Source organism: Mastigoproctus giganteus, chromosome 7 (genome assembly GCF_048544385.1).
Source record: "Mastigoproctus giganteus isolate SK-2022 chromosome 7, ASM4854438v1, whole genome shotgun sequence".
Taxonomy (NCBI): Eukaryota; Metazoa; Arthropoda; class Arachnida; order Uropygi; family Thelyphonidae; genus Mastigoproctus; species Mastigoproctus giganteus.
In genome coordinates, this window is record NC_143581.1 from 84,352,794 (window position 1) to 84,370,319 (window position 17,526).

The following is a 17,526-nucleotide window of genomic DNA, read 5'->3' on the forward strand; positions in this document are numbered from 1 at the left end:
TTCACTTATTCGCGATCGCCGATTTAATATAAAATGAAACCTAAAAAAATGTGAATTTTAAAGCGCCGTGAATATTTTCCGCCATAAAAAACATGGGCGTGGCTAAAATTATCTTTCCCGGTCAAAACAGCGCTCAGTGGGTGGGGGAGAGGGGTGACAAAATCGCGAGCGTGGATGTTTCTCGCTAATCCTTGTTCAGTATGTGTTATGCGTTTGTCATAGAAGGTTTCGTCTTTTGCTTTTAATTTATATGTTTATAAATTGAATAAATTTATCAATTTATAAATTGATATGCTTACAAAAATGATAAATCTACCGTTTTGCAGCGTAAAAGAGACTTTTTCGAGTGTATTAACAGAAGAAAGTGACTTTATTGTGGACAAGTTCTTTCTAACCCCTACAAAAATATGACTACGAATAACAAGAGAAATGTGAAAATATCAAAGAAGGTGATGACATTAGCGAATAAAATTGAGTTATTAGACAAAATTTCTAATGGTGAAAGTGTCATCCTCAGTGGCAAAACATTATAAAATCAATGAGTCAACGGTACGATCAATCAAAAAATCGGAAGAAAAAATCCGCCGTAGTGTCCGTGAAAACGCGCTAATTGCTTCAAAAATTTGATCTGTAACTCGTGATGTTAAATTATAAAAAATGGAAAAGGCTTTAAATCTGTGGATAGAAGACCGAACTCAAAATAAAATTCCGTTAAGTTCACTCATCATTCGCGAAAAGGCAAAACTCCTTTATCAACACGTTAGCAAAACTAGTTGATAGCACTGGCGTGATGTTTTTTTTTTGCTAGCAAGCAAAGGCGCTGGTTTGAAAGATTTGTTTGAAATTTCTAATAAATATTACATTTAATATTAAATTGTTTCTTATTTTCATTTCGATGCCATATGCTTGCATTTCACTAGGTACTGTCTATGTACATAGTCATATTATGAAGGTACATATAATACATACATAGACAAAATTTTAGACTAGTTTTTCTTATATATTTCATACTTTGAAGCCATAACTCAGTATTCGCGTTTTCGGTATTCGCGACATTTCTCAGGAACGTAACCCCCGCGAATAGCGGGGGTTTACTGTATACAGTAATACCCCAAAGTTACGCGATGGGTGGGTCCGACGAAAATCGCGTAAGTCGAATTCGCGTAAGTCGGGGTACAACTTTGCATATAAATACATATAAATTTTGCTTAATTGGGACCAAGGACTAACAAAAACACTAGTTTAGAAGAAAAATATTAATAAAATTGCAGTTCTTTATACATATTAATACAAAATATGTATTAAAAAAAACAAATGACTTACGTAAAAAGTTATTTCGATGTCGATGGCTTCATAAAATCTAACAAATTCGTCTGACGACACAGCGCGTTCTTTTTTTCAAGCAGAATTTCTTCGTAGCAAGCTAATAATTTTTTTATTCCTTGCTTTGTAGCTATAACGCGTTCTTCGTTGGAGTCTATGTTTTCTAAAATTTTTAAGCCCTTTACAATTGAGCCCTTTTCAATTTTCAACCTGTCAAGTTTGCAATTGTCATGTGCTTTTCGCCGTTGCTTCATTTAGGCCTGTAGCACGTGCAATATCACATGGTCTTTCATTTCGCTCAAAGCGTTTGACAATTTCATATTTTTTCTCTATCGACAGAGGTGGACTGGCTATAAGCCTTACCGGGGAAACCCCGGTGGGCCAGTGTGATTTTGGCCATAAACCATAGTATGAGGCCACTATAAATTTTCCAGGGTAAGAATTTTTGACCCAGTCCGCCTCTGTTTATCGATAATTGCTTTTCTTTTTCTCTCTGAATCTGCAGTGTCTTCACCAGGACGCTTCCTTTTCACACCTTTTAATTAAGTATTTTACTCATTTTTAGGGAATAAAGCACAATTACAAAACGAGGAGGCACGCTTGATACGCATAAACAAAGCTGCGCGCATGTAGCAACTGAATAAACAACACCATAAAGGCAGAGATACACTATTAACACCTCACATTTCTAGGGGTTACTACCATAAAACAATAAAAATCCAGTTGCGTTTCTGCTAGTGAAATCTGTTTTAAACTGGTAGTAAACTCGATCTAATTGCATTTGCGATTATACCGATAGCTGGAATTGTGTTGGTTTTTACATTATTATGGTGAAATGTGTTTCCCCTTCACTGATATAAAACACATAAAAGCAGCAAAGTTGAATTTTGTTCATCTTTCGCTCTCATTCTCCGCCGTCGTACCGTATATCGATAACATATGAAAAACGACCTTGAAGATAGTGGGCGGCAGCGTTGCCAAACGAAAAAAATCAAGAACCGCGTAACTCCGAGTTCGCGTAAGTCGGGGTATTACTGTATATATATATATATATATAATTTTTTTTTCCAAAACCATATATGGCAGGCTGAAATGTGTAATTGTTGTATGAATGGTCGTGTATGCAGTGACCAATTAACTGAATTATAGCTTTGTTTAAAAAAAAGTATCTGTTGTCTACATTGAAGTAGATATGCAATAGCCTGTATGTGTGGGTATTGGAATAAAGGTGAAAGGAGGATGAATGTAAGTGTTCAATAGTGATAATTCATGCACCTGAATACCAAATATCTGGAAAAAATATATATATATAATATCTTGTGTGCATGTAATGGCCAGTGGGTGATCGAACAAGTGAATGAATTGTGTTCTCATTATAGACAGAATCCCCCCCCCCCAGACATAACTGCAGTGGGCAACCAACCTAACTTGGATGCCTCCCCTAATACCAACTACTGATACCATGCTGAATTCTTTTATCAAGCGGCATGGTGTGGGATGCTTACACTGGCTTCAGCTGGTCTGGCTAGTGTGGAAAATCAGAGTGCTGACAAAAAATGCCTAAGATGGTGACCAAAATCAGACTAGTGCAGTCTGTCCCTATAACCTTTATTCTCCTATTCTCCCACCTAGGGGGCTCTGCCCCACTTTTCTCCAAGACTCAAACTGTCATCCCCCATGCTCACTTCCAATAAAAATATCCCCCCCCACGGTGCGCCTAGGTGATGATAGGGTTTGTCCCACAAGAGACTTATGTGACTCTACTTACCTCTTCACTTACCTCTACTTACCTCTTCACCTCTATATGGGAAAAAACAGGCAATGGCAGACCTTGGTCTTCCAAGGGCCCAATGGCAAATAAAGGCCAGATGAACAGACCAATAATGTACCCCAATTCTGGGACTTCCCAGATTTCCTCATAAGGAAAGACTGGAAAAACTCATAAAAAAATATAGGTAGCATTATTTTACCACAATCCTGGACAACTCTCTTCAATGAAATGTCAACCAAAACTAATAACAGACAGCAAAATAACAGCAAACAGAATAACCAACAAAATAACAATTCCCAAGCTAGCCTCCAAACCTCCAGGTCTGTTACATTTTCAGACCTTAGTAAAAGGTTCAAGTCTCTTGATATACCTCTGGCAGTACTGACTGGTAGTGTTTCACATTCTGGCCATTGCAACTGCCACTTCATCCACCACCTCCGTTCCGATACCTGGCCTGCAACTGCACCTAACTTCCTGGTCGCTTCAAATTTCTTTATTGGTTTTCGAAGCCCCACTAACGTCGAAGATCCTTTACGCAAACCTTTAAGTTTCCGATATTCACGTAGTGCTGCCATTAGCATTACTATTATTCTGGTAGAACAGTTTTACAAAAAGAGCACGTTCCTTTTTTTTTGTAAGAGCCATAATAGTTATTGACGGTGGCATTGGCCTTTCTGCTTTTATCTAACAGGATGTCATTTGCGTAAGCAGCCAGTCTTGAAGTAAATGATAACTTTTACAAATGTGCAGTAGAGTTTTCTCCCTGGTGGCAGAAATTCGAACTAATTTTTCTTCTTCTACAAATCGCTTCCTCATACCCTAAATGACATACTCCCCAGCGATTTTCACAGCTCAAACTCTAACCATTTTGACATTAGGGTCTCCTGAATAGGGAAACTTATTTTGTAACCAACAAGTGCATAGCACTGCTCAAATGACAAAAACAAAAACAAGCATTACACCAATTATACCAAAAAATAACAGATTACAAGCTCTTCTGTTGCAGAGCAGACCACCTTAGAAAGCTAACCTTTTTTTTTTTTTTTTATTTATAACAAAATAACATTCATGTATATTTCCAATAGATCTATTTCAATTATTAGCAACATTTTTACATCAGTAAAAAGAAAACTTTACCTGAATCAATGACAGTGTCTACCAGAATAATAAATTCTGGAACTTTAACAAATCGAATTATATGATGCTGCAAGCATTCAATTACTTCTTGACTCCATTTTATACAGAGCAACCTGCATTGAAAATGAAAGTGTTACTTGTAATGAATATAATATTCAAGAAACCAATACAATATATACATTATAATATAACATGTAAGAGTTAAGCTAAGTTTACAATAAGGTAAATGTTGATCAACAAGCCAGGCCACAATGCAAACATTCATCAATAAATGAAAACAATGTTGGCCAACATGTTGTAGCTGGATCAGCAGGATAGATCCAGCTTGTTGTGCTGGGTGTATATTTTGCACATAAACATGTGGTTTGTGAATATACTACTCATCCAGTTGGTTGTCAACTGTCCAAAGTTGCACTATGTGTTTTGAAATTTTCTTATTCATTAATTGTGCAAGCTTTACTATAGTGTATTTGTATTATCAAATTTAATTTTGTAGAAAATGGGCAATACAAAGGACTCAAGCAAGTGAAACAAGGTAAACGCCGTTCATTTTATTTAACTGTATAAGAAGTTTTCAGTTCTGCGGGATGATCCGAACATAAAAATTTTGTTGAAGTAAAAGGCTTCCTGTCAGCCCACAAAAAAAAGAGATGCACAACAGTGCATTACTCTCCATCTCTTAGAGTCAACTGAAAGCCAGACTTGATTCTGTGCACACCTAGGAGCAGGCTGGTAAACCAGCTGGCAGCTTATTCCATCATAAACACTTGTGAATTTTTCCCAACAAGTTGAGTAAAAACACACTAGCCAAAATGCTGGCAGACTGCTTGTCTGAATATAACTATAGCATTAGAATAACATATACAGTAGAATATCGTTAATACAAAGTTCAAGGGACCTAAATTTTCCATTTTGTAATAACAAGGTTTGTAGTAACGAGGTCCCCCAAAAGTGTAAATTTTACCTTTATTATTATTTTTTTATTTATTATTTTTTGGTATATCTAAGAATAATAATAAATAATAATAATATCAAAAATAAATAAAAAAATTAATTAATTTAAATTAATAAAATAAAATAATTAAAATAAAAAATAATATACACAAAAGCCTTGTCTAACAATACAACAGGATTACCATACGTTTTAAAGATTTAATTTTATTTGTAAGAAATAAAATAAAATAATAAACTAAAAGAAAAGCAATTAACAGAAATGAAAATATTGTACAGTATATATTTTGATATATATACAAGATTTTACTATCACAGTAAAAGAATTAATCTTAATATAATAAGAGACATACAATTCATTAACTTTAATAAATTAATCTAATTTAAAGAAAGAATCCAATGTTGCTTGCACAGCTTTTGTCCTATATGCATTTTTAACTACAGCGCAGACATTATAGAATGCAATAGTTGTTTCTTTATCAACATTACTGCAGGTCAACACTTCTATTTTTCTCAAACTAAAACAAACACTTCTATTTTGCTCACACTACCATCTAAAAAAAGATGCATTTTGGGCATCTTTTTTAGATGGTAGTGTGGGTATGTGTTTCTTCACTTTTGCTGTCGCTGATAACAAAAACATCATCGTTTTGCTTGGTGCTTAGCAGCTCTTCTGGTGTTGCATTGCTGTAGTAGAAACTACATGTACCTTCACAAACTCTTTAAATTCACTAACAAAATCCATAGCTCCTTCAAATTCCCCATTCCTCGACGTTGCTATCACATTCATCTGCTGGAGCATGTTTTTCGATATTCTCTCCAAAGCCAATCTTTCTGAAGCAGTTGATTATCACACTTGATGCAATATTGTCCCAAATAATAATAAGATTACGGATAGCATCCAAGACATTCCAATTTAGCTGCAAATTGTTCCCTCCTATGTTGAGAATCAAGTACCTTATCAGGCAGGCTCTGTATGCTCCCTTGTGGTTATAAATAATGCCTTGATCCAGTGGCTGCATAAACTGGTGGGGGAAAAAAAAAAGATAAACTGAAGCCATTATCACCCACTGCAAGATGGAAGCCTCCTCAACAATTCGTGTTGAGAAAAATGGACCATAATCTGTCATGCTGGTCCAGTGCGGGTTGGCAGATCGACCGTATTTAGCAGTCAGGGGTTTGATTCCTGGTCTACTCAAATAGCATGTCCTACTGCACTCCCGCTCCTGACATCTTGGCTATGGATGGTAATGAGAGATTAAAAACAACAGCCATATATCAACTTAAATGACTTGGCAGAATGTGCTGTACAACGTTCTACAATCATCAAGATGTTCCTTTTTCCTGAAGCCATTCTTCTGTCCACTTTTGATAACCAAGACTGAAAAATTCTGACCATAAGCCAAGCACTTCTATTGGCCACATAATCACAGGGAAATTGGTTAACTTCTTTAAAACATCTTGGCTTGGAAAACTTACCAATCACCAGTGGGCATAGTTTTGTATTGCCATTTGAATTACAGCGTAACAGAATAGTGAGTCTTTTTTTATTTAATTTTCCACCATGACAAGACTCTCCTAAAACAGCAAATGTTTTGTTTGGCTGACAAATTATAAAATAAACCTATCTCATCAAGATTAAAATTATCCTTTGCCCCATATTTTTGAAGAATGGACTGTACAGAACACAATCAGTCTGTAGCCTTTTCCTTGTCGACTAATCCAGAGTCAACACCGTTTCTTCAGGTTACCGTTCCCTGTTTTTTTTATCGCTGCTCCAGTGTCACACAGTCCATCATGGTTTTTTTTTCCCAGTATTGTAGATGAAGTAGGTAAAGGGATGTTGTATTCCTTTGCAATGTCCGTTTTGCTAAGTTCAATCCTATCAGCCTCTTGTATAATTTTCAGTTTAATTTCCAGGCTCAATTTTGCCAGTTTAGGTTTTGTAACCATAACACTACTAGATGAGATTTAAAATAAACTAACTTTAAATTAATTTAAAGACAAGTTCCGAAAAAGCCATTAGCTCAGATAAAATGGCACAAAAAATAGATTACTGTATACTGTAGCAAAAGATTCTTTGAACTGCCATGACAATTGCAACTGACCTTAATCCCGTGGAGAGCGAGGGAGTATATGGAAACAACTTGGAAAAACTGTTTTTATTTTTTGTTAACTTAACATGATGTTTTTCAGAATGCAATCGTGTTGTAGCTACTATAAACTGGTTTTGTTTACACAAAAATAATTTCTAACAAGTAAGTGCCATCCTTCGAGAAGCAGGGAATCGGGTGGCCAGAGGCAATAATAGGAGCAATAATCGGACAGCTGTGCTAAGATTTGTATTAATCATACAAAATAACAATATTTATTTCTCATGAGGTGAAAACAAATTTTGTAATACATAATAACCGAATTTTGTAATAAATGAATATATTTACATAGAGAAGCCTATCCTTTCGCAGGGAAATGGTATGTACTTGATAAAAACGAGTACTTTGTATAAACCGAGTTGGTATTAACGAGATTTTACTGTATATAGACACTGAGTTGGCTTTGCATTAATAACACCTACACATTTTGGGGCCACCTTTTACCCATAATACAGCCTGTACACATCTTCACAAAGACTCCAAAAGACATTGCATGGACTACCAATGCCTGTTGAGCTTGGGCTGCCCTTGCTCCACAGGCATTGCACAATGTGTCAATTGCATCGAATGTCCTTTTCCACTTGGTCCCAAACATGCTCATGTGGATTGAGGTCAGGCGAGTTGGGTGGCCATGGGAGGACAGTAAATTCATTGTCATGTTCCAAATGAAAATAGTTAGCAACCTGCCAAGTGGCATGCAAGTTGTCTTGCAGACACCAGAGTTGTCATCATGAAGGGGTGTATATTGTATATCTGGATGGCAACAACAGAAAGGTAGAAATTCCCTTTGAACTGTTGATTAAAAGGGATCAGAGGACACATGGCATGCCATGAAAACAGTTCCCAAACCATAACATTGCCACCTCCAGCCTGCCAGGACTGCATGCTGCTTACTCAAATGCTGATATGCCCATCAACATGATAGAGTTGGAAATGGAATTCATCAGACCATGCAACAGGAAAAAAGTCTACCTAATGCCCGTAATACAGTCCATACACATCTTAGCATGGACTTCACGAAGTGTTGCAGTGTCCAACGATAGTGCTACTCAAGCATTGCAGAATGTGTCCAATAATGACTGCACACTGTCAGGTAGATTTTGGCAGTAATAATTATTTTTAGTTTGCTCAAAACAAGAGTATAGTCGTTACCAGTCATAAATGCTCTATATACCCTTGTGTCTTCAACTAGTTATTTAACATGCTTTTCTATAAGGATCTAGTTCAATTATGCTTTTCTTGTTTCTATTATGTCTGCTCTACATTCATAATCTGGAATGCAAAGTGGCTTCCATTTTATTACTAAAAAGTAAGCCACTGTTCATGTACAATGGCTTACTTAATGTTCTGACTTTAATTATCCTAAAAATAATCTGCAAGAAAGAACCTTGTTGCTTAACATTCTTCCTTCATTTATCCAGGTAAATTTGCAGATAAATCCTTGGGCTAGATCCATCCTTAATGAATTTTTTACTTGCAGGCAGCCGACCCACATATTGCCAGATTTTAATTATTTATATATATATATATATATATATATCTTCAAACAGCAAATTCAACTTTGCAAATACTTAGATGTTGGTAGGAACCCATATCTCACAATTATAAACGACAATAATGAGCTGTACTTGAAAATAAACACTTTCCTAGACCTGGAAACTTAAACCACAAAATTAAGTGCATTCAGTGCTTCTGTACTACTCCATATTCAGATTTACTTCTCCTCGTTTGTTTAAAACTGCATTCCACTGTCTCAACAGCTTGGACACTCCCAATATAGCACTAACAACTGAGACGCAACAGAATTTGTTTACATTTTCATATTCAGATGCAACAGAAATTGTAAACATTTTCATTTAACAGTAAATATGCAAATAAAATGGTATATAATGTAAGTGATGGGAAGAAATACAAATAAAGGGAAGAAATAATTCCATTCTGTGCTGATTTTCTTCACCAGTAAGCTGCAACGACTTCATATATTCCTTTTCTTTACAAGGGAAAATTAATTGGCAAAGACATGTCTGTTTCCTGATATAAATAAATAAACAAATTTTTAGTTTATACTCCAAGACAACCACATGGTCAGAGGAGTTCACAAGATAGAGAGAATACAAGAAAGAGCACTGTATTTAGAGTCACACGTTTGAACTCCAGTCACTCAGGGCACATGTACTTATGCACCCTCATGCCTGACCTGCCCTCATGTCAGTTCTGTTAAGATGGTAGGAACGCCTTATCCTAACAGTTTCCATTTCAGGTCTTCGGCTTTACAGAACACACAAATTGAAAAGAAACACATTTACGTTGCCTTATCAATCACTAACTTTCTCTTTGTTCCTCTTACAAAAAATTTGGAATTTGGAAGTAAGGTTAATACTGAATTTGGAAATAAGCGTTGATGTATACTGCAATTAGGTAGAAAGTAAACTCATTGTTAAACACAGTATTAATGAAGCTGTCTGAATCCTCTTGAGCCAATCCTTATTTCTTTCTTTAGTACGTTTTTTCCTCCCAAAGGAACTTGACAGTGTATAAAAACTGAAAAACTGTGTACTTTTAAATTAAAATTTTTACTATGTTAACTTTATAGTTAAATATTAATATGACATTACTGTTGAAAATAAAATCAAAATATTGTAAAAGGAAAACAATCATATAAAAATTTTTAAAAACCCACCCTACCCCAAAGCAGTAATATTCCTTATATATATATATCTCTTTTGATTCAGTTTCATCAAATGCTGGACCTCAATTGCAATGAAATTATTCAATTTCAGTTTCTGTAAGTGAACACCTTGAAATTTTTTCAAAGTTATACACTCCACCCCTACACTGATTTTTTAAACAACAGGCATATCCTGGTTAGCACTCAGGATATGTTCCTCAGTGCTAACAGGGATATGCCCCAATTGAAACAGCACTATAAAGGGTCATTTTAACATCAAATAAACAGAGATGCATTACTTATAATGTTTTTTTGCCTGAGAAATATAATATATACAGTAATTTATAGGTATGATAAACAAAGACTACTAATGAATTGAATGATGTACAATATATATCATGAATAAGTCATTTGAAGAATTAATTTTTCTTGCAGTAGGTGTCAAGAGTTGACTGTCTTCTCTTACATTTCCTCAATAGCAGGAAATCATATCAAGGATACCTCTCTTTGCCTTGCTATTTTTTTCCCAGTCAAGGTCATTTTCGATGAACTGGTCCATGATTTGGAAGAGTGTGGCTCCACCACTAATACTACTACTACTACTGAGGAAGTGGTGAGGTTTCTCATTGGTGTTTCCTCCCAATGAGAATCTTGGTGTTTTCTCACTGGGAGAAAACTTCATGAATTGGCAAGGGTGTTTGCCAATTCACGAAGTTCATCATTAATAAAACTCTTACCATGAGACTACAGTAATTCCTCAATGTCATCCATATCAATATCCTGGCTAAGTCAATGATGTTACTGATAACTGTTCCTTGTCACATCCTATAAAGTCATACACACTTCTGGCAACAGCTCCTTCCACACTCTGTTCATGCAATTTTGAGTTACTTCATGCCAGCTGCTGCTGCTGTGATATTGACTATAGCAGTGGTTCTCAAACTTTCTGGCCAAGGAACCCCCCCCCCCTCCCTCCAGGAAGTTCAGCACGGGCCTCAGGTACCCCATAATATTATTGTTGACATAAAACACTAAGGAAGGGGAAAGGTTTGTTTTTTTTTGCATGTGTACTGTATTATAGTGGAACCAAAAAATAATTGCTAGTCTTAAAATTTTAAACTAAAAAAATATGTATTATTAAGGCTCCAAATTAAAAAAAATAGACTTAGTGAATCTAATGAGAGACAGTCAGATTTTCAGCAATTTTATTAAAATTAGGTGTCAAAACTGATAACTGACAATGAATAACACAAAATCAAAAAAAGAAACAGTTCTGCTGAAGTGTCAAGTCTGTTTCTTTTTTTGATTTTGTGTCATAATATTTTACGAACTCATATTCACATAAATAAGTCATCAAAAATGGTAAAAGTACACAAACTGATTTATCTGCTATGTTAGGGAAAGGGTCCAGCAAATTAGCCCAGAATGAAGACAGTGAAATACTAAAAAAACTTTTCTTGTGATGTGTCACAAGAGATATCAATCTATTCTTCTTCTTTTGTGGACAAAACAGAAAAGATTTGGTTTTTCAAGTAAAGGCAAGCAATCCACATGTAATTTCCAAAGTCTATATTGACAGGAAAATATTCTTCAAAATACATCAACAACTGTGTGAGGTGTTCAATTACTGCTTTCTGTAAGCCTGACTCTGCAGAGATATGTTTTCAACAAGTCAGTAAAAGTATCGAAGGTATCACATTTTGTCCTGCTTCAGCTCTCTTTCTCCAGAGAATGTTATCTTTGAATGTAGAAATTTTATTACTGGCCATGAAAAATACTGCGTTTTTACCTTGAAGTGACATTCATTGTGTTCAGTTCGTCATATATATATTGGCAAGGTACACAAACCCCCTATGTATAATCACAAGACAAAAAGTCAATGAATCTCGGCAGTTTATCTCGAGTTGTTTTTCTTGTGGCTTCAGCTTTACAATCAATAAGAAACCACAATTTCAGAGTGCAATTCAGAGAATCTCATCAGTACTTAACCTCAACTCAGCCAACGTGCTTTGGTGTAAAAGCATAAGCAGTCATAGTCACTATCCATTTCATCACAAATCTACAGAAAAGCCCTGTATTTAAGCCACAAGATTTCACATAAATGACAATTTCTAGTAATTTCTTAAAAATATCTTTCAGTTTTGCAGGATTGTTTTTTCACAGCTAAATTTTCCCTGTGAAGTACATAAATTGATGATAATAATGTATTAACATCTGTGTTAATACACTTCTTCTAGTTTAGCTCATGAGCCCAAAAAAAGCTGTTAAATTTTTCACAATTATCAGCTCCTGTCGTAGTGGTTTTCAAATCATCACAGATAAGAATGTCTTTGCACAGCTCACCATTATACAAATATCAAACAAATACTAACAGCACAGTTAGTCTACTGACATCAGTGCACTCATCCAGTTGAAAAGTAAAATGCAGCTACAACATAAGTTTACGAATGAGTTCACTGAAATGATCAGACCAACAAAGTAAGTCTTCTCTTTACAGTGTCATTAGAGAGCAGTACCTGTTTTATTTTTGCTGATTCATTGGGCCTGAATATTGTCTCACAAGTTAATAGCGCATGGCATTATCAAATTTTCACCAATAGTAGGGCCTCTCCTTGATAAGTAAGGCAATAGCTCACTTTCATTGAGGCTTGTAATAATTCTTTTTTAAGACTTACAAATATAGATTTCACCAACAAAGTCTTTTTATGTAATATTTCTTTTTCTCTTCAAAATAAGCAATGGGCTTACCATTCAAGTCTTGATTATTTCTTTCAAAATGTCTCCTCGACAGAGGTTTCATAGTTATTGCTATTTCGGCAAACATATTAAACACAGAAAGACTTTATTCTGCTCATCACCACAACAACAGAAGCCATATTTACAAATATTCATTATGATAATATCATCGGGTTTTTTTTAGTTTTTTTTTCTTATCTGGAGCTGATTTGTTCATATAGACTTGGGGAATGATCATGATTACACTTGCCATTTGGTCTGTTATATTGAGAGTGTTGTTGATTTGTCTTTGCATCTTTACTCAGGATTTTCTGTTCTCTCCACGGAATCTAACTTTCTCTTTGTTCCTCTTACAAAAAATGTATCCATTATTGAATGGTGTGAAATAAAAATTAAAAATAGTTACGCAGAAAAACCACCACATCACTACAGAATAACCTGCTTTTTGTTGGCACCTTAGATGCACTATCTGCATTTGAAGTTTTAGACCACTTTCCAGACATGATGGGTAATAAAAATAGAAAAGTTTAAACCTAAATAAGAATGTGTACACAGATGATCATGGCAGAACTTGAAACGTGGCAAAGCAAACTGAGTGAAGAGAACTGATTGGCTGCAAACATGTATGTACTACATATGTAGGTATATGTGAAGTGCTCTGATTGGCTACATGAATGGATTCAATCATTTCAGCTTTAACACACTGCAGCTAAGATATGCTTTTTGCCAATAACTGAGAAGGCAGAAATCTTGTACAAATTGTGATAATTTTTTTTTCTTTATTATAGATAAGGTATAACAGCCAACATTGAAGTAGGCCCATATTCTGATTTAACTGAACTGTGCTCAAATCTGTACAGTGGTACCTTGGATTGTGAGTAACTTGGTCTGCGAGTGTTTTGCAAGACGAGCAAAAATTTTTAATAAATTTTAACTTGATAAACGAGCGAGGTCTTGCAATATGAGTACAGTCAGTCCTCGTATAACACATGTTTACACTACACGAATTCGATCATACACGATTTATAAATAGGGGAATGATGTCGTATATAACACGAACCGAGTTCGCTTATGCACGATTCGCCTTCGTGTTTACAAGAAATGGCAGTTGAACGCAGAATCACCCCAACCGAACGCAACATAAAAGAATGAAGAGAAGATTCTAAAAATGTATTATGTTTTTTATATCAGTGAAGGGGAAACACATTTCACCATAATAACTAAAAACCAACACAATTCCAGCTATCGGTATAATCGCAAATGCAATTAGATCGAGTTTACTACCAGTTTATAACAGATCCACTAGCAGAAACGCAACTGGAAATTGTTTTTATTATTTTATGGTAGTAACCCCAAGAAATGTGCTTTAGGAAAATGTGAGGTGTATCTCTGCTTTTACGGTGTTGTTTATTCAGTTGCTACACGCGCACAGCTTTGTTTATGTGTATCAAGCGTGCCTCCTCATTTTGTAATAGTGCTTTATTCCCTAAAAATTGTCTGCTGAGCTTAACGTGATCACATGCTGATCGGGTAATCGTCCCGCATGCCTCACTCGTATACAGTCAACATTGTAGTGAACATCGTAGTGAACATTCGTGCTAGCGTTGTGACCACGTGTATGTACATAAAGCATTTTTTTTATTTTGTGTTCAAATGTAGTGACTGTTCTTTATTAACTGTACACTACGAAAATGGCCCCAATGGAAAAAAGGGTTGAAAAGGAAGGCGGTAAGAAGAAGGAGTGATTACGGTAGAAATTAAGAAGAAAATCATCGGGAAGCATGAACAAGGTATGAAAGTGGCCGCCATCGCAAGATTTTATAAGAAGTCTACGTCAACGAACTGCACAATATTAAAGAAGAAAGAAGAACTAAGGGGACTAGATGTAGCAAAAGGAGTCACGAAAATATCAAAGCAATGGCCACGTATTCTGGAAGATGTAGAAAAGTTGCTTTTGGTGTGGATAAACGAGAAGCAACTAGCAGGTGATACTGTGACCGAGAACTTGATCTGTGAGAAGGGAAAGGCCTTGTATGCCGACCTCGTAAGTAAACTGCCAAGTACATCTACAGAAAACGAAGAAGGCTTCAAGGCGAGCAGGGGATGGTTTGATAACTTTAAGAGGAGAAGTGACATCCATAGTGTTGTGAGGCACGGGGAGGCTGCGAGTTTGGACGATAAGGCAGCTGAGGCGTTCGTTGCAGAGTTCCAGAAGCTCATGCTTTCCGAGTGTTACCTGCCGCAGCAAGTTTTTAATTGCGATGAGATGGGGCTTTTTTGGAAAAAGATGCCAAAGAGGACCTACATTACAGGAGAAGAGAATGCAATGCTCGGTCACAAGCCCATGAAAGACCGTCTCACCCTCTTGCTGCGTGCTAATGGAAGCGGTGATTTCAAAGTCAAGCCCCCGCTCGTGTATCATTCTGAGAATCCACGAGCCTTCAAGAAATACAAAGTGCAAAAGAGCCAATTAAACATTATGTGGAGGTCCACCAGCAAGGCTTGGGTCACTCGTATCTTGTTCGTTGAGTGGATCAACGAGGTCTTCGGTCCTGCAGTGAAGAAATACCTTTTAGAAAAAAAACAGCCACTCAAAGTCTTGCTGGTTATGGATAATGCTCCTGTTCATCCTCCAGGCCTTGAGGACGACTTACTGGAAGAATTCTAGTTCATTAAGGTCAAGTTCCTTCCTCCCAACACTACTCCATTACTCCAGCCCATGATTCAGCAGGTCATTCCGAACTTTAAAAAGCTTCACATCAAGGCACTATTTCAGCGATGATTCGAGGTGAGGAGCTACCAGTTGTCGATGAAATTGTGTCCTTGTGGACGACCATGGAACTGGAGGTGAATAAGGATGACATTCAAGAGCTGGTGGAGGAACATGGCCAGGAGTTTACAACCGACGAACTGATGGATCTGCATCACGGGCAACAGCAAGAGATTATGGAGGAGATCTCGTCTGAGGAGGAGGAGGACAAAAAAATGGAGACATTCCTCTCTTAAAATGAGATTAGGGAGGTATGTAAAATGTGGGAATCAGTGCAAAATTTTGTAGAAAAGCATCACCCGAATACGGCTGTGGCAGTGCGAGCGATCGTTTAACGACAATGCAATGTTATATTTCCGTGAAATCCTTAAAAGGAGGCAAAAGCAAGTGTCATTGGATAGGTTCCTTGTTAAAGTCGCACAAAAAGAAAAAGTCAACAGATAGCAGTGATTCCGTTAGTGACAGTGAAAGTCGTCCTACCCAATAATTAATAAATTCATTGCTTTATGTATATTAAATTTAAATATTAAAAATATAAAAAGGTATGTATGTATTTTGTATTAATCATTTTTACAGTATATGAATATTTTTGAGTTTTGAAACAAATCATCTGGGTTTCCATGATTTCTTATGGGAAAATTCGCTTTGATATACGAGTGCTTTGGATTACGAACACATTTCCGGAACGAATTATGCTCGCAAACCAAGGTACCACTGTATTTTGTTTTATCTTTGTCAAAAGCAGCTTTCACAACCCCCATTTCTATCATTACATAATCTAGTGCTGTAATATATCACTCCATTAGGTCAAATGATCACATAAAAGAATTCAAGACCAATGTACCTTGAAATTGTAGTGTCATAGCAAGTTGGAACTTTATATGTTCAGTCAGTGACCCATCTAGCACAGTAATGGACATGAAGATATAATATAAATCACCTATTTATTTACAGCCAGTGTGAATTATTGTGCATTGAACAGAAGGCATTTTATGTGTTCCAACACCTTTTAAAATGAGCGATTTCAGTGATCTACAAATTTTCCTCAAATTCTGTTTCATATTAAGGAAAATGTGCAATAGAAACCCAATAAATGGTAAAAACAGTTTTCAGAGACAATATGTGTTATTTGAAGACTTGTCAGTGGTTTGCAAAGTTTAAAGCAGGTCATTTGTTGTCGAAGATGATCCTCACACTGGTCCCTAAAATTCCAAAACCAATGATTCAATCACTGATCTGATAAGGAACGATCAGATTAGCAACTGACCATGAACCTGCTTTTGATATTTCATATGGGATGCATCAAGCAATTTTAGGAAGATTTGGGAATGCAATGGATTTCAACCAAGTTTGTGCCTCACATCCTCATTGAATATTATGGCAAGTTCTCACATGTAGGGATCTCTGTCAACATTCTGCTACTGATCCACAGCAGCAGCATGTTGACAAAGAATTCCATCTTTTCCAAAGCCGAAAAATGCAAGACCCAAATATATCCAAATATACGATGAGCATGGCCCATCATATGAAAATATAATGAGCATGACCCAAAATGATCATGCTCATCATATTTTCTGACTCACAGGCTTATGAACCAGGAATACTACAAAATGGTGAACCATGAATACTATAAAATTAGCATTAGTAGAGGCATACAATGCAAGAAAGCAAGCTTATGCAGCATGAGCAAAAAAAAAAAAAAAACCTTCCCATTTCTCCCCTCCATTCGTTCCAAATGCCTGTCCAGCTCAACCTTAAATTTATTTAGGCTATCAACTTCCGCAACAAAAGATGGAAGTCTATTCCACAAATCAATGAGATTGGTTGGCTAAAGGCAAACCCCCTCAGATTCTTAATCTGAGCAAGAGAAAGAATCCCAACAGCATTCAGCTTACTCAATCCATTCAAGGCCTTATACATCTCAATCAGATCACCTCGCAGGTGCCTTATGTTTTTCTTAATTAACAGCATAACACCTCCTCCCTTTCTATCCTGTCTATCCTTTCTGTACACATTG

The 17,526-nt window shown here is 36.2% G+C and overlaps 1 protein-coding gene across 1 annotated transcript in view; it reads right to left on the reverse strand.

Moving 5' to 3' along the window:
• The window catches only part of nonC (serine/threonine-protein kinase Smg1), a 1,411,261-nt gene that overhangs the window by 1,070,095 nt on the left and 323,640 nt on the right, over nt 1–17,526 (reverse strand). The window contains exon 16 of the mRNA XM_090378365.1: nt 4,232–4,344. Within this exon, the coding sequence (XP_090234491.1) occupies nt 4,232–4,344 (113 nt within the window). The remainder of the gene's footprint in view (nt 1–4,231; nt 4,345–17,526) is intronic.